The sequence below is a fragment of the Westerdykella ornata genome, assembly GCF_010094085.1.
Source record: "Westerdykella ornata strain CBS 379.55 unplaced genomic scaffold EI97scaffold_38, whole genome shotgun sequence".
NCBI lineage: Eukaryota > Fungi > Ascomycota > Dothideomycetes > Pleosporales > Sporormiaceae > Westerdykella > Westerdykella ornata.
In genome coordinates this window covers 1,423-27,544 of record NW_022986888.1, presented here as the reverse complement: position 1 = coordinate 27,544, position 26,122 = coordinate 1,423, and the positions used below count along the sequence as shown (strand labels likewise).

The window sequence follows — 26,122 nt, the reverse complement described above, 5'->3', positions numbered from 1 at the left end:
GGTAGAACAAGCACTCACAATGGTTCCCTTCCGAAGCAGTTCTCGGCGCTCCCGCCGCAGTCGTAGCCTCGACCGGACGAGCCAGACATCCAACCCCCTCGAATGGCAAGCCCAGCGTGACCAGTACATCATGACCTTTCCCGTGCATCCGCTCCCTTCCATGCAAGCCCCCTTCGAAGAATCGATGCTCGACGCGACGGGTGAGACTGGTTATGTACCCTTTCAGGCCCCGAAGCACAACATGGACGCCAGACAGCAGCTGCTGTGTCGGGAGGTAGATGCCTCTGAGCTTGACTGGAACTTCACATACAACTGTCATTGGAGGAACAATCCAAAAGGGAAATTTCACCCCCTGCTAAAGACCATGGCGCAGATTGTCTTCGGTGTACATCTCCTGCACCAGCACCTCGAGAAGTCGGTAGCGGATGTGGCCGACATATTGCTCAAGCACGTGAATGAGTTGGACGGCTTCCTACAGAGGGCGAACGAGGACATCGAGGGTAGCCTGAATGACATGTTGTTTCGGCGGAAATGCTTGAAGGTGCCCATGGAACATGTCAACGAATTCGACCGTCTCCTGGACGACCGCACCTATCGTGCACAGCTTCTCGACGGCAACGTCACTATTGAGCGGACCATAAATCGGATGTCGATATTACTGAATGACTATCTCATAGATATGAGCACCTTTCGAGACGCAAATAATGACTTGGACATGTATCTCAACACCATTGGAGACGGTTGGGTTGACGCGAATGACGACGTTGGACGCATATACTCTGCCATGTGCGGCAATACCTCAGGATGGTCACAGTTCTTGCAAAGCTTGGTCGCTAAGGCTGAAAAGCTAGGCGTCGTGCTTGTGCAGGTTAGCAGTTACTGCAACGAGATTGAGAAACGATGTGGCGCGGCAAGTCGGCGAAGTCTGGTGAGTGCGCTCTTTCCTGTGCCATCAATCGTGCAGCCACGATACCCGTTGTGCTACCACTACTTCCTTGTACTGACACGGTGCTGGGAAGATTGCAAGTCGATCGTCATCGCGGAGTACAAACTCCAGGGATGCTGGCCGCTCCTTCAGGAACTTCGCGGATAACAAGCCGCTTCCTTCGGTTCCCAATGAGAAGCCTCCTTTCACACCTTCTGCTGGCGAACACACCGCAGACCCTTCTCCCTCAAGGCATGCCATTACCGCGGCGCATCCCACTGGCCAACTTTCTTCTTCTCGCTCGGACGAGGTCATCGACCACCAAACGAGCAGTGAAGCGGAAGCGACAGGACCTTATCGACTGCCAAACCTAGAAGCGAACCTCTCTGCGGGGATTCGACGTGTCGAGTCAGATCTTGACGAACACACTCTGCTTGAGCGAGGCCGACATAAACAACGAGGGCGTAAAGACTGGGATACTTCGCTAGTTGAAGGCTTACAGCAGCATTCCAGTGTCGCTGTCAATGAAGATCGTGGGAGAGAGCAGCCTATGCCGAAACGACCGATCACGAACCCCAGCAAAGAGGATCTGAGCCCGCCCTTGACTGGAAAGGACTCTGCATATTCTTCTTTATCTGGTGGCTCTGTTGCATCGCCCACCGCTGCTGCGCTTCCACGCTCTACATCGGCCCAGGCTTCGCACCCTCGTGCACAGTTTGGCCTGTTTCCGAGCAGCAGTCCTGGAACGCCAAAACACTCCGTCTCCGGCCGGCACGGTGCGTTGTCTCCAGCCCTCTTGTCGCCGCGCACTACCGAACCGCTGGTCAAAGAGCCCGTACAGCGGTCTCAATCGTCATTTGAGAACTATTCCTCGTCCTCCCGTCGAATCTTGAGGAAGTCCAGTCTCTCGTCGATCAAAAGGTTATTCAGCAAGAAGAAACACTCCGGCGCCGACACCATTGCGGAGTAAGGTCGTCGTCGCCTCATGGGCCCACCGTCTGCCGTCATCATTCCATCCGACATGCTCAAAAGGTTGGAATTTGGAAGGAGACATGATTTATGCGTGGCTGCTCCATTGCGCGCTATGCATCCCGGCTCTTGAGTTCTGCAATGAAAGCAAAATAACTTCTCCACGGTCATACGGAGCAATGATGGGTATTATTGAGACCAACCGGGGCACGGACCCCATGACACTATCGGGCTTGGCGACGGTAAAGTGACGACTGGTAACCAGTTCGCAGTATACCGCTTCCCCTACCACCACAAGTAGACCCTCGGAGCCGTAAGGCTAGTCGTAATCGCGCGGGCAGCTGTTACACCTGGCCCATAGCAGCTTCTGCTCCAGTTCTCCACATACGTGCCTCGATTGCGATACCGGGTTAATATGCCAAATTCCCCGATTCATTAGGCTAATAATTAACAAACTTAAGGATCTTCTTCAAATCACTCAAGTGTCCCTCACTTCCCTTCATCCCCAGAATTGTATTCCTTCCCATACTTGGGAGCGTCGCGACATACGAAAAGTCCAGTAGTTGGCTTTCATTATTTCGGTACGTTTGTTCATGAGATCATCAGCAGGGAAAGAAGCCGCATTGAGTATCGCTCCCGCATCCCCCCCTCAACCGTCGTGCACCATCTCAGAAACAGTTTGGCGGTACGCACTTGACGTTGTTTTAAGATGGGGCTGGTTGTTCGAGCGGATTGCTGACTTCTTTCATTAGCAATAACGTCTTGAGCCAGCCATTGAGCCAACCATTCTCCAACTATGTCTGAGCAGGCCTTCACCTTCCTCCCCTTGGGAGCTATCATCCAAGAGTTTAAGATCAATGGGCGCAACATTGTGCAGGGATTCAACACTGCCGAGCAATACAAAAAGTACAACGGTCCATTTTTTGGTGAGACAATCGGCCGTGTTGCGAACCGGATTTCCAACGCCAAGATCAATGCCTTGAATGGGAAGTCGTACCCCTTGGCAGCAAATAATGGCCCCAACGCTCTCCACGGTGGGGTTAACGGGTGGGGAAAGCGGGAGTGGGAAGGGCCCTTGAACGTGGAGCGCAAGGGAAAGCAAGCTGTTCTCTTCAAATATCTCAGCGTGGACGGGGAGGAAGGCTACCCTGGGACGGTCGAGGTGCGGGTCTGGTATGTGCAAGAGAAGGAAAACGGCAAGGAGGTTTTACATATCGAATTCGAAGCAGAGCTGGTTGGGGACGAGGTCGAGGAGACCGCCGTCAACATCACCAACCACAGGTAGGCGCTGATATCCTTGCTGGATGGATTCCTGCTGACCTCTGTGTTTAGCTACTTCATTCTCAGCGATGCCCCAACTATTGCAGGCACAGAAGTGACTCTCATCACCAACATGTACCAAGTAGTCGATGCTGGAGGCATTCCTACCGGGCCCATTGCGGAGTATCCCGGAGTGACGCCTTCCCAACCCTTCACTCTTGGAGAGAAGGAACCGGATATCGACGACTGCTTCATCGTCAACACGGACTCTCCCAGCATTCCCATCGACACGAGGAACTCGCCGCTTAACAAGGTCGCCTCTTTCTACCACCCTGACACTAAGATCCATCTCGAAATCGAGACTACCGAACCAGCGTTCCAGTTCTACACGGGCAAGTACATTGACGTGCCTGCTGTTGACGGATTGCCCGCTCGACGCGCTCGTTCCGGGTTCTGCGTGGAGCCGAGTCGCTACGTGAATGCGATCAATATCCCCGAGTATAAGTCGCAGGTCGTGTTGAAGAGGGGGCAGAAGTATGGCTCCAGGATTGTGTATCGTGGGTGGCAGGATTAGGGAAATCGGTGTGTTGGGTCATAGCCACGTAGCTCATACGGCCCCTTTCAACATCCAATTGTACAGTTCCTTGTTACTTCCTCTATACGGCTATTCTCCACGTGCGATCGAACTGGCAGGCGGTGCAGCATTATAAGAGAAAACCGCAGTACCTTCAGTACGGGTATCCACCTTGGTCTACGTGAACAGATGGACAGGAAGATATATCCGCATACCGTAAGAATGTGCTATGGTGATGAAACTGTTGATTATGCAAGATGGAGTTATAACTTATATAAGCGGGATATCTCAGCTCGCACGGGTACCCGTCTTTACCATTTCTCAGTTGCGTCGCTTCGCAAGAATGAATCCCCTCTCTCTATCACGCCTGCGTGTAAGCATATAATGGATTCGCCCTCTTCCCGAGCCGTGTCCCGCTGAGTCTACCGTCCACAGCCGCCGTGGAGAGGATCATGGCTTGAGTTCAATGACTCTAGGTGGTAATATAGAAAGTCTTGCTCAGTGGAAAACTAGTCAAAGCTCTCTTGAACTTTTGTTAGCCTGCCGGGATCCATTGTAACATAATGCAACCTGACTGGGCTTGCACGAGGCCTCACAGTAGTGGCTTACTTGTTTGAGCGATTCGGAGGACGATGACTGATGCGTCAAGTGTTCTAATCCAATGACATTCATGGTAAGGTGCATACACATGAGGATATAAAGAGTGGTACGGTCTTAGTGACAATACTCCACGTCGAGTATCCAGTTACTCGCTATGACAGCAGGCGATTTTGACTTTAGGGTTATGACTGGAAGAATACTATATAAGGACAAAAACCTTCACGGAGAGGCCAACCAAACTTCACACACTTACGCAGTACCAATTCAAATTCGTACCTAGTACAACGAACGCAGCATTACCTACCATAAAGACGCCTATTCTCAACCGAGTTACCATCAACGAAGCTCCACGCATCAAACCTTGACTTCACCATTGCTGGAGGTCATACAAAGCTACTTCGTACATAATGAGTACAGACGAGATCTACATACCCCCGATCCACATTACCCCGAGCTACACGACCGGCGATGCTGCACAAGATCCGTGGTTGAGAGATATGGTGGAGCATATTAGAAGCTTCAACGAGCACGTTACTGCATGGGTCAGAAGCCGAAGCCGCAGAAACCGCAGCCTTGAATTCGAGCAAGTGTTCCGGTGCTTTCAGTCATTTCTCGCGGTTCATCAGCGTAGTCCACCCAGATACGCTTCGTATACGGAGCTGGTTAGAAGACAAATGGAGGAAATTCTTGACATCGTGAGTGGTCACAGGCTTACCTGATGAATCATGATTGAGCTACATGTACAATAGAGCAAGGGGTGTTGCGGGGCTCGTCTTTGCTTTCCAAGTCTTTGTAGCAAAAGCCAGTTCTCTAAATGACTTTTACTTACGCATCCCCGAAAATGACTATATGTTTCCAGTGTCGTAGAGCAGTGGAATGCATGAAATCACACAGCTATAAAGTGTGAGCTACATGACTCTACAGAGGTTTAGATCGTCGCCAGGGAGTATATAACTGTTATTGAGTAAACCAACTTTGATTTGACTCAATAGTTACTATATAAAGTCTCGCTAAATCCACAGAATAGACTATAGTCCAAACATCCTGCATTGCACAGTACACGCGAAAAAGCTATTGGAACCTGGCGACCCTACTTTATCAGCAATACTCTGTAGCTTTACCTTCCTTAACTACTACTTTACTTACCAAAAGACAAACCACGCTGCAGATCGAAGTCTATTATATAAAATGCCTACTATATACGAGATATCCGTACCTAAGAAGTGCAAGTCCGCACCGGAAAAGACACCGCTGGGATACCTTGCGTATCTGATCAGACAGTTTAATAAAGAGTCCCAGGGTTGGGAAAAAGCCCGAAATGATAGCGTCCGGGAGCGGTTCCTCTCATGGGCAAGGGATGTGTATGAACGGTTCCGCAAGCACTCCCCTAATAGCGGTTTGGATTCCGAGGAGATAACGAAGGTTGAAAACGACATGAAGGAGAACCTTAAAAGCATGAATGGCGGTAACCCAATCCGATAATTGAGTTTTCGATGGAACAAGACGACTTATGGGCTGTACTTGCCAGCGGCTTTCAGATCGTACTACGGAAACAATGGTATTCCGAGCCTGGCGACCTTCTAGAAGCATAAGCAATTATGATGGGGTATATGGCGTGAACGGAGTGTATGGACTTGTTTTTGGTTATTTTACACAGTTTTGTTTGTATTTTTCCTATTATAAGGACTGTTTATTCCCCGAAATTCTTTGGATAGGTGGTATAGGTCGACTAAGCTAAGCGGATTAAAAATTTAGACGATGGATACACATTTTCCTTCTCGGTATTTTAGATCTAATACTAGAGGCGATCTGTCCTTAGAACCGGCTTTGAATTCTACAGAACTTACTCCCCTAGATGTTGCCCTTTACTAACACACACGTTCTATATCTCTTGTGGTTAGTGCTAGTAACAAGAACAGGTGCACTATTCCTTGCCAGGTCACAACGCATTGAACTATGGAGCCTGCGATGGGACGGGAAATAATTGGAAGGCGGGCGAGTGAATGTTGGTGACATACACCCTGCAAAAATAAAGATTGCCCCTCATACTTGAAGCCATTTGCGTAACGTGAAGTTTGACAAGCGAAGATGTATGATCTACCTTTGCTTTCGGCGTCATAGCACTAAAGAAGCAGTTCTCTAAGCCATATTTGCTTGAGTCTTTCGGAAGATGACTACATATTTTGAGCGTGGTGGTGGCGTTGACCAACAATTGATTGAATCACACGACTATACTTGGAGATATAATAAGCAAAACTATTTGACTCCACACTTTGACTTTGAGCGCAGTCACAATATCTGACTATAATAACAACACTGACTGCTTAACATGTGGCTCAATAGCTACTATATAAAGTCTAAGGGCATCTATCGAATAGACCTAAAAGCTTTTTCACTATTACACAGCACAAAACCCGAAATAGACACTTCAACTACGCGACTCGACCCAATAAAACCACTTCCTATTTCGATCATCTTTTGGGAATCTTTAAACACTCTGAAGAACGCCCTACAGACGAAAGAAAAATACACACAATGAGACCTACTGAAGTCAAAATACCTAAGGATTTAAAGCTCAGTGACTCTGAACGTCAAAGGGAGCCGTTGCGTTCTCTTCTGCGGACGATGAACGAATTCAATGCGGAGACGAAATTGTGGTTCGAGTCGAGACACCACGCACCTGACATTCACCTCCAGAACGCGCGAAGGTTGCGTGGGGAGTTCCTGGGCAATGTGCTGGCCTTGACAAGAAAAGTCCGTACAAGGCGTTGGGAGAGTATGTTTCCGACCAAATGCTGCACCGCATCGATACCATTCTGGGGAGCATGGGCGAACCCCTTCTGAGAGACGGTTGAATCGCGGCGAGCCAGACGATTTGCGACTTCGCCATAGCTTCCTTTAAACCTTCGACGAGAAAGTACACCTCGGTCTTTCCCTGCAGCCAATTTTGGGCTTCTCGTTGTCGCTTCCGGCGCCTACTCATTGACGATATCTCATGGGTTATTTTACATAAATGGGAGGGGTGGCATGGTTTTCAATTATAACTAGGGCATAGTTTTTCCTGTAACGTGTTTCCCATGCGAGCTGGCACCCCCAAGCGAGCTGGCACCCCAACCAAGTTACATGTCTTTGCAAGCCTATAACTCAACACTACAACAAGATAGAGTAAATTGCAGGATACTAAAGTATTATTCAGATATATCGCTATTATTTCCATCCTCAATCTCTATGTTGCAGGTGCGCACATTGTGGCCAGTCTCGCCGCAACGTCTACAGCGCCTCTCTCCTGAAACCCTCTTTGCAGGCTTCTTACCCTCTCCCTCCTCACCAACTATCTCAGGAGCAATCAAATCATTTCTTATTATAGAGACGGTATATAGTATAACCAAGGTGGGGAGACTAGGACTTCGATACTCGAGACATATTTCCTTATTAAGTTTCCTAGACATAATGATAGCGGCTGTTTGTTTCTTCCAGCGACTTTTTAATCACACAAAATTTACTTAACTATGTGTTGTCCTTTACTACTGCACGCATTCTGAATTTCTCGCAGTTAGTAACCACACGGGTCGCACTGCTTGCTATGATGTTGCCGTACCGTGAATCTTAAAGGCTGTGATGATACTAGAATATCTAATGCTTGAATCTTGGAGAAGTGAATGCTCGGGACGTACACTCTGCAAAATTGAGATTGAGCCTCATACCAAGCGTTAGTCGTTGTGATTGACACTTGAAGCACTTAGCGGAACGTGAATTTGAGGCGCGGCGCTTAGAATCCACTTTCTCCACGACGGGCTCTGTGACATATTGTAACCCCACAACTGTGAATTAGAATGTGACCCCCATGACCTATATAGCTTCTCCTTGCAACCCCTCAAGCAACGAATTACACATTCAAGACAGTCACAGAAGATTATAAAGAGAACCACACACAAGGCCACTGATTATGGCACCATTGACCCCAATCTCTCCGCCTCCAGCGCTAAGGGCCGCAGCCACTACAAACCCCAATACCAGGACGCTAAGCGGTCCAATCATGTCTTTCAACGATACAGTTTTCAACTGGAATCAGAACTATCTGCGTAACACACAATTGAGAAATGCAAGGAAAGCCTACTTGAGTTTCCAACAAGCTGGAGCTTTGCTTCCTCAACATGCCGTTGCTGTTGGTAATGTGTGCACGGCAATGAGAAACGTCATCAGAGAGATGGAGACCACCCTCTCACAACCTGTAAAGGATGAGAGGGCGGCAGAAGCAATGCGTTTTTGAGTGGACGTCGTGGTCGAATGTGAATGTCACCTGTCGAAGAGACGCTCTTAGCTATCCCAAGAATTCATTAGCAGTGTAGAATTTCGATATTTGTCTCCGTAGCATCAAAGATTAAGGACGGAATCAACAATCGAATATAATTTCATCTGATCGACCCAACAAAAACTGCTTCTCATAATCAGTGGCACCTATGACTCCGGCTCCTTGAATGCCTCCTTCTCCACCCCTGCCTTCCAGGTATACTTCGAAGCAATATGTCTATCCAACACTCTGCTTTGACCCTTCTGCCCATAGAAATTCTCCCTGTATGTGCCTCCCGGAACCTTGTAATCATCCCAGAACAAGCCTCTCCGCCTCAGCTCGGGGATCAACAGCTCTGCCACATCAACGAATGTGCCTGGTTTGACCGCGTAAGCAATGTTGAATCCGTCAACATCCGCCTCGCGCACCCAGCGCTCGAATTCGTCGGCAACAGTGGCGGGAGTACCGATAACGGTTGCGCCCAAGCCACCAATGGCCAAATGGCGACCGACCGTCTTCTTGGTCCAACGCGGGATCCCGGGAATTGCATGTGACCAGGCTTCCACTGCGGATCTGGTGAAGTCAGTGATTGTATCGCAATGAATCGATTGCATGAACTTCACCGGATAGCGTTCGACTCCACATGTCTGAGCTCCTCGTCATCACCATAGACACTCAGATCGATACCCGTCCACCCCCCAAAGAGCGCAAGTGCACCCTCAATGTCCCCATACTGGATGTAGTCCTCATATTTGGCCCGCGCCTCCTCTTCCGTTTTGCCGATGATAGGGCACATCATGGCGAGGAACTTGACATCGTGTCTGTTTCTCCCGAAGCTCTCGGCAAGGCTTCTTATCTCTGCAATGTTCTTCGCAATCACCGATGGGCTGTGGCCGCCAACAAAAATCGCTTCGGCATGCTGAGCCGCAAAGGCCTTACCCGCGCGGCTGGTCCCCGCTTGCAGGAGGAGTGGGGTACGTTGCGGTGATGGCTGGCAGATATGAGGGCCTGGTACTGAGTAGTATTTCCCCTTGTGGTTGATCTCACGGACTCGGCTGGGGTCGGTGTAGATTCCGCGTTCTTTGTCCAGGACCACGGCGTCGTCACGCCATGAACTTTCGAAGAGCTTGTACATGACGCGGATATACTCCTCCGCGATAGCATATCTACAGTCATCAATATTCGTACAATTGTTCAACCGTGACTTAACGGTACTTGCCTTTCGTCATGCTCAGGCTGCTGAGTATAGCCCAGGTTACGAGCCGCAGAGTCCAGATAGCCCGTAACAATGTTCCAACCTACTCTTCCATTCGTCAAGTGATCGACCGTAGATAGCCTCCGTGCTAAATGGAAAGGCTGTTCATAAGTTACCGCAACCGTGGCTCCAAATGAAAGACTCGTTGTCGCGGCCGCCATGGCAGGAATGACGGCCAACGGCTCATTAACAGGCCACTGAGCGGCGCTCCTGATGGCTGGCTCTAGATTATGTGGGCCCTTGTAGACATCATAACCGCCTAAGACGTCTGCAATGAACATGCCATGGAACTTTGCTCTCTCCAGGAGCTTTGCGAGCTCGATCCAATGGTCGACTGAGTTGAAGTCCTTGGAGTGGTCGTCTGGGTGACGCCAAAGACCGGGTGACTGATGTCCTGAGCACATCTCGACGAATGCGTTCAGAATGAGGGACTTCTTTGGCTGTTCGCCACTCTGAATCGCTTCTGTGGCCATGTTGGAGGGAAGGAGCAAGGCGGTTCCGAGGGAGGTTTCGAAGGAGGTTCCGAGGTTTCCGAAATTCCGAGAGCGAAACCGTGCGAGATGACCTGCCTCATTTTGGCGGCGATTTCGCTTCAATAATAAAGCTCTTCAGTGCTTGGAGGACTCGTTGCGAGCATTGCGGGCGAGGTGAGGATGCGGTACATTGCAACATGCTGGGGAAGCATTACATCATACTCTCCCATGACCATTTTTGGACTAGCGTGATTTGCGTGCGAACAATGAGGGTCGCCTTCAGATCTGATAAAATACTCTGGGAGGGGAGGAGCCAAGGGAAGGATAATTACGGGAATGGGGATGAGGGGCAACTCCGAACCCCGAGGGTCAATAATGAAGCGTGAAGCTGCCGGCTGTGGTGGGCAGGAGCACTGCAATTGCATGCCTACCCTCTTGTTCGTGAGCTGCTGAGAACAGCAACCTCCAGAATTTGAAGGATAATATCTACGGCGTTGAATTTTCCTCTTTCCTAGGGGTATAAGTTTTGAATTATCAGCCGACCGCTTGTTAGTCGATCAACCGGCAAAGCCTGAAAACAACACCATCTAAGCCTAGAGCACGCACACCTGGTGGCTGTGATTCGCAGCATCCAGGCCCTCTCCGATAACGGCTTATTTCCAGCGAAGACCTTCAAGACCTCACGCCCACAGATTCTGGCCTGTCCTTGGCCCAAGGCTTTCTGCCAATGTCGGCTTAGAGCGAGTTTATCTTCCTCGAAACGTGCTTCTGCACGTTTTTCGAGCCCAGAATAACGCAATGTATATGATTCTACCAGACTTCAACCTTCCGCGGCTTTGTGCTCCGAGGAGTTAAAATGGCCTCGTCTCGTCCATCTGAATATAAGGGAACCATTGTTTGAGTTCAGAGTCTCTGCGTGCCGCGGAAACACGATGCTTCCAAGTCTGAAAGGAAGAGACGATGGCACTGAGGTAGTGGTGCAGCCTCCACTATCCCAGGCGGTTGGCTACATCGTAGTCGTCGTTATCGGTCTGGTCATTGCATCAGGTGGGTACAAGACAATAATCGTGGCAGTAACAGTGTCTGACAACGTTAGTGATGGTCTTCGTGACGAAATTGCTTAAACGAACGGTGGGTGAAGATAACAAGAAGACCGAAATGTAACGGACTCCTGGCAACTGGATTACATGTTCGTCCTGACCTCCCTGCAGGTTCATGACCGCCAACCGAAGCGTCACCACTGGCCTCACTTCATCTGCAGTCGTCTCATCATGGCTCTGGTCAACCGCAATGCTTGGTTCCACCTTAGTCGGATACGTAAATGGCATTTCAGGCCCCTTCTGGTTCGCAGCTGGCTGCAGCCCCATGATCGTTTTCTTCGCCGTGCTGGGCATATCCTGCAAGCGCAAAATTCCGGAAGCCCACACGTTGCTCGAGATTGTCAGAATTCGATATGGTACAGCGGCACATATTGTGTACATGTTCCTATGCCTGGTCAACAATCTCTTTGCCGTAGCGAATATGCTACTTGGAGCTTCATCCGCTATTTCGGCCATGACCGGGATGCACATCATCGCCGCAACTTTCCTGCTGCCAGTCGGCGTTGCTCTGTATACATTCGTTGGGGGCATCAAGGCGACATTCCTGACCGATTATATGCACACCTTCACGATCCTAATCATTCTCTGCTACTTCAGCGTGAAGGCCTTCACGCTGGACGAAGTGGGTTCCTTGTCGAATCTTTTCGAGCTGGTCAAAGCTGCCGGCCAGCGACATCCGGTTGCTGGGAATGAGCAGGGATCCTACTTAACAATGACCTCCAAGGGCGGGATACTCTTCGGAATCCTGCACATCGCCGCCAACTTCGGTCTGGTCATCATGGATACCAGTTTCTTCATCAAGGCATTCTCGGCCAGTCCGCAAGCAGTCGTCCCTGGATACGTGATAGGCGGCATTGCATACTTCGCCATTCCTTGGTGCATGGGCACACTGGCCAGTTCTGTGGTTCTGGGACTGGAAAACACTCCTGTGTTTCCAACCTTTCCAAGGGTAGGTGCCCTTAGGGTATTGGTTCGCGATTGATGAAAAGAGGCTGATTTGTGTAGCGTATGACGTCCCAAGAAATTTCTGGCGGCCTAGTACTCCCATACTTTGCCATGACCATTGCCGGAAAAGGGGGTGCGGCAGGAATACTGATCATAACTTTCATGGCAGTCACCTCTACTCTCAGCGCTCAAGTCATTGCGGTCTCCTCAATCATCAGTTTCGATATGTACCGGACATACTTCAACCGCGACGCGAGCGACCGTGATGTTATTCGCTGGTCTCATTATGGAGTTATATTCTTCGCTCTGTTTGCCTCCGCTTTCTCCACGATGTTGCACTACGTCGGAGTCGATCTCGGGTGGACACTTTATATGCTTGGAGTCCTGACCTGCCCAGGCATTTTCCCGACCACCTTCACTATTTTATGGAGGAGACAGTCAAAAGCCGCTGCTATCATTTCACCACTGTTGGGTATGCTTACTGGAATAGCCGTGTGGCTGGGGGTCGCATATGCCCTCTACGGTGAGGTTACAATAGCCACAACTGGGGCCACTGTACCTTGCGTATGGGGAACTGTTGCGTCAGCGATTTCGCCGCTTCCATATTCTGTCATCATCACGCTCTTCAAGCCTGAATATTTCGATTGGGCAGACTTCCGCAAAGAAAAGCTTGCATTCGAAGTAGACACTGCATCCATTGCCGGGAGGGCTACCAGTTTTACCTCGAACATCGAGGGGCAAGAGGCGGAATCTGCACTGTCAGAGTCTGTACTGAAACGGTGGGGTCGTATCGCTTCTATCTGGGCCCTCGCTACCTTCCTTGGTCATTGGGTTCTTTGGCCATTGCCCATGTATGCCAGCAAGTATATCTTCGGCGAACGCTTCTTCGCTGCCTGGATTGCGATTGCAATCATCTGGCTCTGGGGAACCCTGTTCGTCGTGGGGTTATATCCTATAATCGACGGACGAAAACAAATCTGGGAGGTGTGGACTGCCCTACGGGGAGGAGAATTCAAGAAAGTCAAAAGAGCGGCGCAAAGTGACACAGGAAGTGGAAGCGAAAGCGGAGTTGCAACCCCCGAAAAGGTGATTGTTGAGAAGTCCTGATGTTGACAGGCGGAGGTGGAACTTGACATTGCGATTACAGTACCTAGCAGCCGAATTACAAGATTGTACCGGGTATTCATAGATAGAGACGGGGAGTGCAAGTCTTGTCAGTATCTCCACTTTTGGAATAGAGAGGATCTCGCAGACCAGCTTTAATAGGATGGATATCTGTTCGAAAGGAGTATTCGTATCCCATTTCCGCGTTATCGCGAGCAAATGTCCGTCCAGGGACATGGTTTTACGTACGATCTGGGTCTACATAGGTACGACTTCAACCAGACGGAGCTCCAAACGCCAAGGATGAATGCCAATGAGGCCAAGGTCTTGGTGTTCGCTGGCGGGTTCGCTGGCGGTTTTGCCGCCTTCTGAGACACGCGGTAATGGTTGCAACAGCTGCAGAGCCAAGCAGAATGATCACGAGCGGCGTTAGATGGGGTTCGTAGATTTGTGAGGCTCCCGTTGCACCCCTTCCCTATGGGCGGCGAGTAAAACACGACGCCTTTCTGTAGACTTAAGGTGCGACTTCCTATATGCGCGAGTAAGGATATGCGACGGACTTGGCCTCCGCTCCATGACTTGCAGGCTACCCTTCCGCAGTTTCGTCGAGGAGTTGTTGTGGGAAACGGCTAGCGGTGTACTCCAAGTGCCCACCCCTCAGTGCATGACTGATGTATTCAAGGCATTCTAATGCTCACCCGGGACCATTCTATATATAAGGCGTCAATTCACCTTCCAGGGTGTTTCTTTGCTATCGCTCGACATCGTCCACATTCCATTGCTTTGCGATTTTTCGCCTCTTTTCGGCTGGTCCGTTGATCCTGTTCCCTTAAACCTATCACAGCAGTGCTGCTTTGTTTTTTCAGGATGTATATCCCGCTTTCTCTTCTTCCTCTCAGTCTTCTCCTTGGATTGCAGTCTGTGGCTGCTCTTCCGGCTGCAAATGGCGTCCGTGGCGGCAAGCAGCAGATGGCTCAAATCCTGCGGGGCACTGGCATCCGCGGCATGACCGTAAATCAGTTGAATACTTTGCTGCGCAACCTCCAAGCTCAGGGCGTGACTTTAGGGTGCGGTGCTCAAGGAGGCGGTGGCCAAGGCGCTGTTGGAGGCGGGGAAGGAGCTACTGGAGGAGAAGAGGAGGCCAAAGAGAGTGAGGTTGCCCTAGTGCTTCTATTCTTATCAATGGCTAATTTAAAGTAGATGAGTTGGTCCTGAACGGAAAGTTCGATGTACCTGTCGCAGTCCAGGGAGTGAGTAGAGTAAAGCGGAATACGATTCGACTTTCGCTCACGGCTATAGGGCGAACTGAAACAGGACATCTTGTTCACTTCAACTGTAAGCTTTCCCATTTCAGCAGTCTGAATGTGACCTAACACATTCAGGCTGTTGGTGCATTCGAGTATGAATATCAAGCGGCCAATGCCGATGAGGTCACGGTCTCTGAGAACAAGTCTCCTGCGGCGCCACCCGCCGGATTCGAGGCGATTGAGCCAAGCTCGTTCAAGATTACCCTTGCCCAAAGCAAGGGCGCCGGTTTGACGCTGTCAAAGATCGATTATATCTTTGACCCTGCAAGTACGTGGAAGAATCCAATGCGTGAAAATTGTAGCTGAGCGTACTTCACAGGCGCGGGCCTCCAGGGCAAAGACATCACAAAGTCACAGGTCGGAAAGCTGTGCGAGAACACTGGGCAGTTTGTAATCTCGGATACCCTTGGGTCCTTGGAGTTCGAGTTGGAAGAGAACGAGGTTACTTTGAACTTGGATAAGAATGTCACGGCTGAGGGCGAGTGGGGTAAGCTTGCAACATAGCTCTAATGTCTTTCGACCCGTTGCTGACTCTAATAGGCATCTTCCTGCCCATTGCTGCTTAAGTTCGGTTATAGCACCCCTATTCCAACGCATGCAAAGGCCGAAATTATCTGGGTTTTCAGCAGGTTTAGACGACTTGGATGTGTAGTACGGTTGGTATAAAAAGGCTGACGGACGCGGTCTTTGCTTTGAAATTTAGCCACAATACGGGCCACACTGCGGCGCGGTGAATGGCTCGTGGGTGAATAGGTGTTCGGTTCATTTTTAGACCCTTAAACTCCTGCGCCGCCTCCCGAAACGTCGATGACGCCAAGTTTTTGAACTGAAGTATGCATGTGGTCTCACCCATACAGGAACTGCAGGCGGGTGTGCAGTGGGGCGTCGTCGATGAACCCATTGGGGTCGGCCACCTCTGCTTTTCGAAGGTAGTTCACTGTATCAAGCCGTCTCCGCTCTCTTGGCTATCAGTGAAGGCATTCAAGTACCCTCCCAAGTATAGCTCAGGACTTGTAACTCGGTACCAAGTCCTTCAGTATACTTATGTATAAATGATATGTGGATGGAGCCGGAGAACCACTACGGATGCTCGGTGAATTGTGCAATTGGCGGCCAGGGCGGTGGTCATATCCCAGGATGCGGCTCAGCCAAATATGGCGACCATTTGCTGTCAACCTCGACTCCGACCTCCTGGTGCGAAGGCATTCACCGAGCCAAACTTAACCCTCTATAGCCCGGCGTTGGCGTTTGACGCCAGGTTCCACTCTGGTTGGTCCAGAGTTGCCCATGGAAGATCATCCTGTGCTGCTCATTTTTCTGCATTACCGTACACCGACAAAAGCAGGATCATTCATATGCACCTCGCCTGATAAAATACGCACAAACGAATCCTAAGAACCATCAGGTGATGAAGGGGAGGCTCCTACTTACCGTACCTTCCTGGACCTTACGAAGATGCCCGGAAAGCGTGCGGGCTTGACCAGGTCAATGTACACCTCATATCCTCGAGTCACTGCGGTTAAGTCTGCTCGTGGCACTTTCGACAATGGCGTGAGATTATAAACGATATGTTGCGAGGGCGAAGCGGGAAGGGGTGGCCAACAGAACTGTCAATGCCGGTATGAAAACGGACATCGGCAGGACATTGCATACAACGGTTGGCCCGTGAATTCGAAGAAACGAGGAGAAGCAAGGAGCAGAAGGTCGGGATGCTGGTCAACGTCCCGTAAAGGTGTGCGGCACGGATGACTCCGAGATAATGCACATAGAATTTCAAGCCTCATGTCGGCATCGACGCTGGCTCGCTCATCATAAGGGGACCGGAGGCATGAAACCCCCCGTGGAGGTAAACTGGAGAAGCCCTCTCATCGTCCGCGATGATTGACTTTCCTTCCCGGTCGGTTTTCCGGTCGGTCATCCTGCTGTTGAACCTTGTGGTGAATGTCGCCTCACGTGACCGAGAGGTGATTGATGGATTAGAGATGCCATCTGCCCAGGTGTACATCGCACAACTCGTGTGCAGTACCACTACCTATAGCGTCCAAGTTATTATGCTACAATAAAGATCCATCTCCATCTGTGGGTGGTGAATGGCTGACAATCTGTTGTCGTATGGGATCTTGGCGTCCGGCGCTCTCGAAGGCTAGTTGGTAGGTCTTGTTGGATCTGATAATCAATGGGGAGATTCGTGTCCCACGACGCGCAAGCGAGATAGGTACGCAAGTCATTTCAAGCGACGGAGGAGGTGAGCTTATTATTATCTACTTGTATGCAGGGAGGGGAAGTGCGTGATGGCCAAGGGCCAAGGGTGAGAAGGAGGTTCAATCTCGGAGCCGAGATCCGACAACCAGGACGAACCGCCGGACCCTTCCTGGCCCTTCACTCGCACGACAGACACGCAGAAGCTCATCAACCTCGTCGCACCCGCTATTATTCTATTGCTGGTTCCCCCTTTAGCCGTGCTGCATCCGCGGGATAATAAAAAACGACCCAAGGCAGTACTTTTTTTTATATGAAGGAGCTCTTGATGCGTGTGACGGCGGTTGGGCGCGGGACACTTTCAGAAGCCTTGAAACACTCGCAACGCTGCTAATTCCTCAGACTAGACCAGAATAGGACCCTGCTTCATGGGTGCTACACGACGATGATTCAACAACGGAGATGTCAGGAACACCGCAGACGCCGAGCACGAATGCTTAGCCGCCTCCTTTGCAAAACGTCGGGCCTGGCTCCGTTGTTTTCCCACGACTGACATCGTCCGAAAGCCTGGTCGCTTAGGGATGAGGCGGAATATTGATCTAAACAGTCAAGAGTTCCGAGATTATCGAGAAATCCTTCTGTCTTTCGGATTTGCTCAACTGAATGCGGTTCCTGTACAGTACTCCCATGCGGAGGACCTCCACTCGGTTTCTGGTTATAGACGCATGGCTACTATACGTGGGTGGCCAGAGATGTAGGGGAGTCCCACGACTCTTTCGTCATCGCATGAAGGGACCGAAGTCGATGCATAGCGTTTCGTTTGACGCCGCTCTGCGGTTATTCGTGAGCCTTCCATTTCCAATTCCACCTTGTTGAGGTTTCATACTTACAGTCCTTATCAGCCCCTGTTGGTCAAACGAAGGGAGCAGGATCCAGAAACCAGCAACGTGCCCAGGCAAGGCCCCACGAACCGTTCAGTCGGGAGGATGGTTATTACTGCTACCGAGTCGTAACCAAGACGCCAGCCCTAAAGTATGCACCTATTTCCAAAGGTCTGCGGCAACCACGGACGCCACCTAGGATCCTTGGAGTCTAGCGTGGGCTGGATAGATGAGTTTCTCTTGGCTTGATGATGGAGCAAGGTTGGAGCAAGGTCGAGAATGCACTTGTCCTCAGCATCACGCGCTAGAGACGTCAAACTGGAAGCGAGATGGAAGCGCTGAGGAGAACGATGTGCACTGAGCAGCGACCAGGCGGTATAAGAGCCTCATTCCACCCTTCGGTGAGACACCACGCTTGAAGCTGCACTCATTTCCTCCACTTCTTCACTCGTTTTTCTACCACATAGCTGGTCTTCGATTCTCAATTCCGCCGTCTTCTTTTCACACCACTTGCTTCTTTATAGCATCCACTCATTTTCGTCCACAAACATACCAACCTTCACAATGAAGCCCACAGCCGCCTTTGCTTTCGCAGCCGCTGGCCTCCTCAAGACGGCCGCCGCTCACGCTACCGTTTTCAACATCCTCGTCAACGACGTTGACCAAGGACTCGGGAACAGTGCCTCTGGCTACATCCGGTCGCCTCCCAACAACAGCCCCATCGTGGACGTCACGTCCAAGGACATGACCTGCAATGTGAACGGTGGCAAAGCCGCGGCCAAGTTCGTCGAGGTATCCGGTGGGGACAAGATCACCTTCGAGTGGCACCACGACAGCAACAGTGCCTCGGACGACATCATCGCTTCCTCCCACAGAGGCCCTGTCATGACCTACATTGCTCCTGCTGCCTCCAACGGCGAGGGCAATGTCTGGCTGAAGCTCGCCGAAGAGGGCTTCGCCAATGGCAAGTGGGCCGTCGACAATCTGATTGCCAACCGCGGAAAGCACAGCATTGTCCTGCCTAACCTTGCCCCTGGCGAGTACCTCCTTCGCCCTGAGATCATTGCTCTCCATGAGGGTTTCCGCAGTGGGGGAGCGCAGTTTTACATGGAGTGCGTTCAGATCAAGGTCACGTCGTCCGGCTCCGTCACCCTCCCCGCTGGTGTGGCCATTCCCGGTGCTTATAAGGCCACCGACCCTGGTGTACTTTTCGACCTTTACGGCAGCTTCTCGTCCTACCCCATCCCCGGCCCCAAGGTCTGGGACGGCGCCAGCAGTGCTGCTCCGGCTCCTGCTCCTGCTCAGTCTTCCGCCGCCCCTCGTCCCACCACTACCGCTCCCGCCAACCCTCCCCGTACCACCCTCATCACGTCCACTCGCTCTACAGTTACCCCCACCCCGGCTCCCGGCAACGGAGGCAATGTTGCCGTCACTGCGGCGGAGTGGCAGCAGTGCGGAGGCATCAATTTCACCGGTGCCACCAAGTGCGCGGATGGCCTGGTTTGCAGGCAGTGGAACCCCTACTACTTCCAGTGCGTTGCGCCTTCGATCCGGTAGATGGGTCACTATTGGTCAAGACTGGGGGCTCCTCTAGAGCGCCATTGTGAATTGGTATCTTCAGTTTCGAGGCTAGGTTCCTCTGCATTTTAAGTGATGGGTTCTTTGGTTCTCGTCACGTTCACTTCATTGTATAAATATACAACGTACTCCATGACACATGGACGGTATACAGTAGAAAGATTTCTTTTGAGTTTGATATGTCCCCACCGTGATTTTCCTCTGCAGTGATATGGTTACATACTGTATGACCACAAATGCCTGCATCTCGCCTGACCTGCGCAGGCCCGTTTGGTGTAGGGGAAAAAAAAGTCGTGAAATTCAACGCTCTATGTATCCTTGTCTCTGCGAACGTGTATGCTATCTGTCTATCCCTCTATCGATCTATACCCTAGCACCCCAGCGCCGCGCTATGCATGGTACGTAATCAACCTGAAGCCGCGCGCTGATGCTCATTGCTTGCGGCGCCACAGCCCTCGGACTGTTGCTCAGGACGGCGCGATTCCGCTCCGTTGGCAATCTTCTTCTCTCTCTCTGCTTTCCTAGCTCTTGCGTCTAACAAACTCAGATACGTCTGCCATCCAATCGCGATGACTCCGCCCAGTAAGCTTCTATATTCGAGTTTGACATAGGCAAACATAAAGGCGGTGACGGCAGGCCACAGCTTGCAACTGTTGACCCACGATGTCGGGACAGTGTTGGATATATGCGTTGCAAGGGACGAAGGGGAGATGTCCGAGATTGAATGAGTTAGAAGGTGCTGCATGCCGAAGAAGTACGTGTTGAAGACTGGAGTAAACACGGCCTGGTTGACGACAACCTAAACATGAATCAGTCTTCAGCCCGGGGTAGATTGTGTAACGGAGGCTGTGCTTACCTTGACAGTCAGTGACAACAACTTAGAGCTGTAATTGAAGGAATTGCTCAGCCACAAAAACCACTTGTATCCCGGCACAGCTGCCAGTCCACCGATCAAAAGCGCCCGCCCGGTTCTCTGCCAGTCTCTGTTGTCAGCCCAAGAACGTATAATCCCTCTTTCCTCACATCCCTCTTCGGCGCATATATTGACGTCTTGACCTTCGATATCCTCTTTACCAACGCTCTGGGCTGCGAAATCGCCGACAAGATAGATGACTAGCGTGCTGACGAACTGCGTCATGTATGGCCTGCGCTGATGTGCGCGCCCATACGCTCGAAAGGGTGTGTATAGCGGTTCAAGCCAGACCCACGTGGGCCCTGGGATTGACTTTTGCGGTTCGGTTCGTATAGACTTTGAAGGTGCAATGGCGGAGGGAAGGGGAGCGACATCATGGACGTTTCCGGTTCTATGACTTCTCGAGTCGTGCGCCGTCACGGTGGAATGTTTCGTGAGCGACTCCGTAGGCTGCGAGGACGACGGTGGGCTGGATGGACCGTCTACATTGGTGTGGATACTTCTTGTGAATAGAGCCGGGCCCGGTAAATCATGGACTTGCCGGCGATATAGACACAGACCTCTCTTGACCACAGGGCCCAGGAGGCGGTTGGATCTTATCATGGTGGTCGACGATGGAGGTGGATGGGCATAGGGGATGCGCTGCCCGGCGGATCAGAGGTAAACCATGACGGGGCAAGCCTGTTGTCGTCGTTTCGATGATAAGAGAAGGTCACAGTGTGGAGGAGTCATAGGTTCCGTTCACGAGACCATTGCGATGAGGAATTTGGCTGCTGACAGGTTTCGGCAGTGAAGGTTCGAGCATCGCTGTGACAAGTTGTTGAGCGACGCCGAGTCTCGGCTCGGCTCGGATGATCAGGGGTGTGCGACGGGCTGAATCGTTATCGATAAAGAGTCGTTTTGAACATCCAGACCCCATCGAAAGCTGCGCTGGGATAATGATGGACAACTCCGGCAATGATGATTGATGCACGCAGGGCATCATTAGGAGCCAGCCTCGGGCGGATCTTGAATCGCATCCATGATGTTCTCGCAAGCGGTGCGCAGTTCTCCAACGCCATTCACCTTTCCCCATTTCTGGAGCAATCGGCTGACCTCTGCCCAATCTTCTTGAGCTTCCTTGGTCCTTCTCTCGGCCAACAGAGCATTCAATCGCCGCGGGGTATCCAAAACCCACAGAACAGTGGCCCTTTCTTTCTGGCGGTCCTTGTCGCTGCCAGACTGGTGACCTGGCTCATCGATCCGGACCTGGATCCCTAGACCAGCCGGGTGTGCAACGCTGGCATGCGCCGAGGAGGAGATAGATGCTGCAGTCTCCGCGATGTGCGATATAGCAGGCGAGAGGGTATGTGTGGTGGGGGCCAAAGGGTCCATGTTCGTGCGCATTCTCCGAATCGTCGATGTGGCGGCAAGAAGTTTAGAGTAATTGTCGTAAACGAGAGATTTCCGGTCACTGTCAAGGTTCCGTATCTCTGGCCTGCAGTTAATAATAATCCGCCAGAATAAGTTGCAGAGGATGGTATACGTACGGGACAGTAGGTCTGCCTCAGTCTTGAGTACTTCTGACAGTCCGCGCGTAGCGAGTATGGTGTTGACGTATGCCTCAGCGTCAAAAGTTTCCGAATCCAATTCGCTCAGAGTTTCGGCCTCGACATCTGGGCCAAGCTCCGTCCGTGATGATTCTTCAGAAATCTTGGTATCAGCGCCTTTGCTGGCACTCTTGATACCGTAATAGTCCCGAAGTGCAGCGCGGTTACGACGGGAATTGGCTGGTGGTCTCGCTGCGGTGTCAATTGACGTACGAGTAGAGGATGGCGAGCGGATGGACGATGACGGCCGAGGAGAGGCTATGGTAGACATCGTGGAACATGCAACGGAAGTACACGGGCAATGCGTCGACGGGGAACTCCAGCGGGACAAGTATACGTTCTGTTAGAGCTCAACGTTTACATCTTGCCGCGCCAAGGCCGCGGCCTTGAGGATCCTGCACGTGATGGACACAATTCGACGTCCACCGCTATTGATGCTCTTCTATACACCACGCCCAGATCGCAGCTAGACATATATTCCTTTACACCCGACCTGGTATGGCTTCGGACTTGCTCGCTGAACTCACCGCACATTTCAATGCCCGCCATCTTTACCCCACACGCTCCTGGCTCCAAGCATTTCTCTCTTCCACCCGCCCCAACACTCCACTTCCAGCTCTAAAGCAGACGGCGTTGTTCCGTCTGCTTGCTACTGATCTTACAGTCTCATTTGAGCAACCACTGCACACGGTGTTTCCACAGGATATCCTTACGAGCGCAAGCCAGAGTCGCTATCTGGCCGGCCCTGTGTTGTGTCAACTGCTGGACGTAGAGGACATTGGTCGTTCAAGGTGGAGTCAGGTCGAGGCAATTGAGTCACAAGAGCGCGGAGAAAAGACGAAAGGTCGAGAAATTGTGCGTGTTGTTCTGGGGGAAGAGGAGCAGCAACAACTGGCAGAAAAAAGCAAGGGACCCTTCAAGCTTTTACTGCAGGATGCCAACGGTTTACGAGTATATGCTCTTGATCTCTCTGGCAAATGCGGTCTGGACACGAACTCTCCTATGGGGGTCAAAATAGTCCTGAGAGACTCTGACGTGAGACGGGGTGTGGTCATGCTGGAGCCCGGCCGTGTGCAAGTATTGGGTGGGAAGATTGAGCCCTTAGATAAGGAGTGGAAACGGTCTCGAAAGGACAGACTGATGCGCACCGCAGCCCCGAATGCTGACAATGCCAATCGGACTTGAACAAGTGCGCTGGCGCATAAGCATGCAGTTTTCACGTGCGCGTCACTGGCAGCTGAGCGGCTGGCGGATCTATCCGCAAACCCCGAACGCAGGCAACAAAAATACCACTGCTTCCTCCCCGCTTTAATACAGCGATCCCTGACACGACATTGCGGTCGCCGCCCCTAACCAAGCAAGGTACCTCTACTTTAGAATGGATAATATTAGCGTTTGTTTCAGTCTAACATGTACATAGCAATGGAAATTTGCGAGCATGGCGAAATCTTTGTCGAGAAGGATGGCGATGTCATTTTCGACCACACAAAAATCATCCTGCGAGACGCCGATGACGAATACTTCTACGCAAAGATCAATCAGCGGATGACCCGATTCTCCATCGTTGACATCAATGGGCTAGACACAACCAGGATTCCTACCGACCAAATCTGGCCTTTGGCTAATCCCAAGTTCAGTCGAGTTCCGGACTCTCTACCTCCCACCTCCTACCTCAAGCGACCCCGCCTTCTGTACTATGGCCTCGACGATCTGGATTGTGGCAGTCATATTTTGACCGAAGTGGAGGCGTGCGAAATCTTGAAAAGACACCCTCATTCCAACATCGCACCATACCTGGGCTGTATTGTTAAGGCGGGGAGGATAAGAGGACTCGCCTTTGCCAGGTACTTTGTCACCCTCTCGCAGATGTTAAAGGACGGCACACCTTTTGACAGGGGACATTGCTTGCGCGGGATTGAAGCGGGTGTTCGTCACATGCATAAGTTGGGGCTTGTGCACAACGATCTCACCCCAACGAACATCATGATGGATGGAGATAATCCTGTCATCATAGACTTTGACTCATGCAAGCGAGAAGGGGATGGACTGGGTTCGAAGGCAGGAACCGATGGGTGGACACTGGACGGTCAAGACCGCGCAATGCAAGAGAACGATCTGTACAGTCTCTCGATACGAGCTGCTTTGAAGACAGATGGATTGTGTATTCCTAATCCCCCGATGGCATTGTGATGAATTGGCAGTTCCATGTTATCAAACACAATCCGTGACTGATACTGACCTCTCCAGCTTGCGCAGAGGTGGTTTCAAATGGGAATGATGACAACTGGCACTTCACCCTACGGTCTCGAGGGGTCCAGTGGACGGTTTACCCATACGCAGCCCAGATAGGTAAAGGAGCAGAGAATGTCTCTGGGTGCGCTCGGCCACTACTTCTTTGAGCCCAATGAATCTGTGCTATTCATGGCGCCCGACAGGAAACGGGCAGGGATTCCCTACCGCGGAATCGTAACATCGGAAAACACATTTGGACACATATCGCAGCACCAGCATAGACTTGATGCAGCCGCAGTACTAAACACGAGCTGCAAGTGCCCTCACTCGCAGGGGTTTGCGGTCCTGAACAGCGGGAAGACAAGAAGCGCCGAGGACATAGCAAGACTAGATTTGAGCGAAAGGTATGCCAGGGAACGGCAATCAAGGTACGACTGGAAAAACGCAATAGTGGCCCATTGTTCATGTTGATGAATGGAACGGCAGGGCGTGTGGAATATATACAGCGCAAAAAGAAGGTCCAAGAACTCCACTCAAAGGGACCACCCAGCCCCTACGCGGCTGGTGTCGCGTCTGAATGCTTCGATGGTGGCTCCTTTCGATGGTCCCAAATCCCAAGAAACTGAACAAGCATCTCTACATAGGTACTGAACGTGTAGCATTTTCCGTCCTGTATATCATTGCCCGTAACGCTGTACTTGTGTAAATGTGCTAACACTACACCCGCTTGCTGAGCTGATTTCCAGCGTCCTGACCTGGCTCCTTGGTACCCCGTCCGCTGGTCAACAATGTTTTGCTTCTATGATAACCGTTAGTGATTAGCAGTACTTGCATCAATCGATGTGCTCACCACAAGCCGAGAAAGCCGCGCTCTGGCATGGGGAGACAGGCGTGGTATGATTCGGCGTTGGATCCCCACAAGCCACCAATCCGTCGTTGATAGCGCATTCACCCCAAGCTATCTCATTCTTGCAGCCGGCGTTGGGCTCACAACTGAAGGCAGGTGCTTCCCCACCACAAGTCCAGCGTTTGGCGTAGTGAGTTACTGGAGTGGCAAGAGCGAAAGAGGTCAGGAGGGCAGTAAGCAAGAATGTGCGCATCTTGGTATTATGTTGGACCCCCGTTTCGGAAGAAGCAGTTACTGGGTAGTTGGATGAAGAACGGTGTTGAATGCCGTCTGATCATGGAGTTTCCTGGAAATTTATACTCTTCAAAGCCGTTGTGGCCACGCGATATCGGCTAGACCGGATCATGGCCATTGTCGTCATGTTGTCGGATGTAGGCTCGCTGTTACACAAGAAGATATTGCTGCAAGGCCCCGTAATTGTTCACCGGGGCGAATCAGATACAAAGGCGGACAACGACGCACTTGCGGATACGGGAATCTCCCGTTGATCTGCGCAGATCTGCAAGCCTGATGCCGCACGGTTGGATGTTTGATGAATGCCGGCATGAGAGGATACGATACGAACGGGACTGATTCTATCCCATGAGATGCGATTCTCAAGAAAATCGTTCATGTTTAAGATATCGGGAATAAAGTTACTAGGATTGAAGTCGAACAAAGACGAAAGACTTGCCAACTGATCAGCACATGCCACCGAGGATCATTTCATGACAGTCCAGATGCGTGTCACGCAACGGAAGTAGCCTGGGGATCCGTCTCTTTCAATCTCCCTCGTCGCTAGAGAGAACATTGTTTGGCTCTCAATGGTACCGGGTTGCTGCATGCGAACGTCCAACTAAGCCGGCAAAAGCATGTCGGTGCAGGGTTAATTCGGATCAGATCGCAGTTACGGATATTGGGATTCGTTCAGCGGCCAAGCAGGCCGACAACAGGTATAAGTCAGACACTATTGTCGGCGAGGGCCGTTTAGAGCAACAGCTTTATATCTGAGATCTAATAGACCAATTACTACAGTTCCTT

General features: G+C 51.3%; 11 protein-coding genes across 11 annotated transcripts; 7 read left to right on the top strand and 4 right to left on the bottom strand.

Annotated features, from left to right (window-relative positions):
• Positions 1–19: 19 nt before the first annotated feature.
• Positions 20–1,895, top strand: EI97DRAFT_385831 (uncharacterized protein; the record flags this gene model as incomplete). The annotated part of the gene is made up of 2 exons (XM_033796039.1): positions 20–928; positions 1,335–1,895. The coding sequence occupies 2 exons, from the start codon at positions 20–22 to the stop codon at positions 1,893–1,895; spliced, it is 1,470 nt and encodes a 489-aa protein (XP_033649955.1).
• Positions 1,896–2,690: 795 nt separating this feature from the next.
• Positions 2,691–3,728, top strand: EI97DRAFT_461933 (aldose 1-epimerase; the record flags this gene model as incomplete). The annotated part of the gene is made up of 2 exons (XM_033801233.1): positions 2,691–3,175; positions 3,227–3,728. The coding sequence occupies 2 exons, from the start codon at positions 2,691–2,693 to the stop codon at positions 3,726–3,728; spliced, it is 987 nt and encodes a 328-aa protein (XP_033649954.1).
• A 4,986-nt stretch (positions 3,729–8,714) lies between these two features.
• On the bottom strand, positions 8,715–10,773 carry EI97DRAFT_436910 (putative xenobiotic compound monooxygenase, DszA family). The gene is made up of 3 exons (XM_033799227.1): positions 9,839–10,773; positions 9,243–9,785; positions 8,715–9,192 (listed from the first exon to the last, which is right to left on the bottom strand). The coding sequence occupies exons 1-3, from the start codon at positions 10,345–10,347 to the stop codon at positions 8,787–8,789; spliced, it is 1,458 nt and encodes a 485-aa protein (XP_033649953.1). The 5' UTR covers positions 10,348–10,773; the 3' UTR covers positions 8,715–8,786.
• A 244-nt stretch (positions 10,774–11,017) lies between these two features.
• On the top strand, positions 11,018–13,649 carry EI97DRAFT_406232 (uncharacterized protein). The gene is made up of 4 exons (XM_033796583.1): positions 11,018–11,394; positions 11,444–11,507; positions 11,559–12,396; positions 12,453–13,649. The coding sequence occupies exons 1-4, from the start codon at positions 11,280–11,282 to the stop codon at positions 13,497–13,499; spliced, it is 2,064 nt and encodes a 687-aa protein (XP_033649952.1). The 5' UTR covers positions 11,018–11,279; the 3' UTR covers positions 13,500–13,649.
• Positions 13,650–14,363: 714 nt separating this feature from the next.
• Positions 14,364–15,369, top strand: EI97DRAFT_461930 (uncharacterized protein; the record flags this gene model as incomplete). The annotated part of the gene is made up of 6 exons (XM_033801232.1): positions 14,364–14,646; positions 14,697–14,746; positions 14,796–14,831; positions 14,879–15,071; positions 15,123–15,290; positions 15,344–15,369. The coding sequence occupies 6 exons, from the start codon at positions 14,364–14,366 to the stop codon at positions 15,367–15,369; spliced, it is 756 nt and encodes a 251-aa protein (XP_033649951.1).
• Positions 15,370–18,474: 3,105 nt separating this feature from the next.
• Positions 18,475–19,425, top strand: EI97DRAFT_346170 (uncharacterized protein; the record flags this gene model as incomplete). The annotated part of the gene is made up of 1 exon (XM_033794785.1): positions 18,475–19,425. A coding segment is annotated over one exon (951 nt), but the record flags the coding sequence as incomplete, so codon positions are not given.
• A 442-nt stretch (positions 19,426–19,867) lies between these two features.
• Positions 19,868–20,977, bottom strand: EI97DRAFT_385725 (uncharacterized protein; the record flags this gene model as incomplete). Its single annotated transcript, XM_033796035.1, has 2 exons — positions 19,868–20,260; positions 20,318–20,977. 2 exons carry the CDS (start codon positions 20,975–20,977, stop codon positions 19,868–19,870), a joined length of 1,053 nt encoding a protein of 350 aa, XP_033649949.1.
• Positions 20,978–21,168: 191 nt separating this feature from the next.
• On the bottom strand, positions 21,169–22,348 carry EI97DRAFT_208676 (uncharacterized protein). The gene has a single exon (XM_033793752.1). It carries the CDS (start codon positions 22,232–22,234, stop codon positions 21,359–21,361), a length of 876 nt encoding a protein of 291 aa, XP_033649948.1. The 5' UTR covers positions 22,235–22,348; the 3' UTR covers positions 21,169–21,358.
• Positions 22,349–22,418: 70 nt separating this feature from the next.
• On the top strand, positions 22,419–23,474 carry EI97DRAFT_436905 (uncharacterized protein). Its single transcript, XM_033799226.1, has one exon. It carries the CDS (start codon positions 22,462–22,464, stop codon positions 23,146–23,148), a length of 687 nt encoding a protein of 228 aa, XP_033649947.1. The 5' UTR covers positions 22,419–22,461; the 3' UTR covers positions 23,149–23,474.
• On the top strand, positions 23,239–24,240 carry EI97DRAFT_208667 (uncharacterized protein). The gene is made up of 2 exons (XM_033793751.1): positions 23,239–23,325; positions 23,384–24,240. Exon 2 carries the CDS (start codon positions 23,386–23,388, stop codon positions 24,151–24,153), a length of 768 nt encoding a protein of 255 aa, XP_033649946.1. The 5' UTR covers positions 23,239–23,325; positions 23,384–23,385; the 3' UTR covers positions 24,154–24,240.
• Positions 24,241–24,625: 385 nt separating this feature from the next.
• Positions 24,626–25,727, bottom strand: EI97DRAFT_436903 (uncharacterized protein). Its single transcript, XM_033799225.1, has 2 exons — positions 25,046–25,727; positions 24,626–24,994 (listed from the first exon to the last, which is right to left on the bottom strand). The coding sequence occupies exons 1-2, from the start codon at positions 25,293–25,295 to the stop codon at positions 24,978–24,980; spliced, it is 267 nt and encodes an 88-aa protein (XP_033649945.1). The 5' UTR covers positions 25,296–25,727; the 3' UTR covers positions 24,626–24,977.
• Between the last annotated feature and the right edge of the window lie 395 nt (positions 25,728–26,122).

Bases quoted from the DNA above. Each gene is read 5' to 3' on its own strand.
- EI97DRAFT_436910 (XM_033799227.1), bottom strand. From the start codon at position 10,347: ATGGCCACAGAAGCGATTCAGAGTGGCGAACAGCCAAAGAAGTCCCTC. The intron at 9,786-9,838 runs GCAAGTACCGTT...TGATGACTGTAG, and splicing joins CAGCCTGAGCATGACGAAAG to ATATGCTATCGCGGAGGAGT. The intron at 9,193-9,242 runs GTGAAGTTCATG...TGACTTCACCAG, and splicing joins GTGGAGTCGAACGCTATCCG to ATCCGCAGTGGAAGCCTGGT.
- EI97DRAFT_208667 (XM_033793751.1), top strand. From the start codon at position 23,386: ATGGAAATTTGCGAGCATGGCGAAATCTTTGTCGAGAAGGATGGCGAT.
- EI97DRAFT_406232 (XM_033796583.1), top strand. From the start codon at position 11,280: ATGCTTCCAAGTCTGAAAGGAAGAGACGATGGCACTGAGGTAGTGGTG. The intron at 11,395-11,443 runs GTGGGTACAAGA...TGACAACGTTAG, and splicing joins CGGTCTGGTCATTGCATCAG to TGATGGTCTTCGTGACGAAA. The intron at 12,397-12,452 runs GTAGGTGCCCTT...TGATTTGTGTAG, and splicing joins TGTTTCCAACCTTTCCAAGG to CGTATGACGTCCCAAGAAAT.
- EI97DRAFT_208676 (XM_033793752.1), bottom strand. From the start codon at position 22,234: ATGTCTACCATAGCCTCTCCTCGGCCGTCATCGTCCATCCGCTCGCCA.
- EI97DRAFT_436903 (XM_033799225.1), bottom strand. From the start codon at position 25,295: ATGCGCACATTCTTGCTTACTGCCCTCCTGACCTCTTTCGCTCTTGCC.
- EI97DRAFT_436905 (XM_033799226.1), top strand. From the start codon at position 22,462: ATGGCTTCGGACTTGCTCGCTGAACTCACCGCACATTTCAATGCCCGC.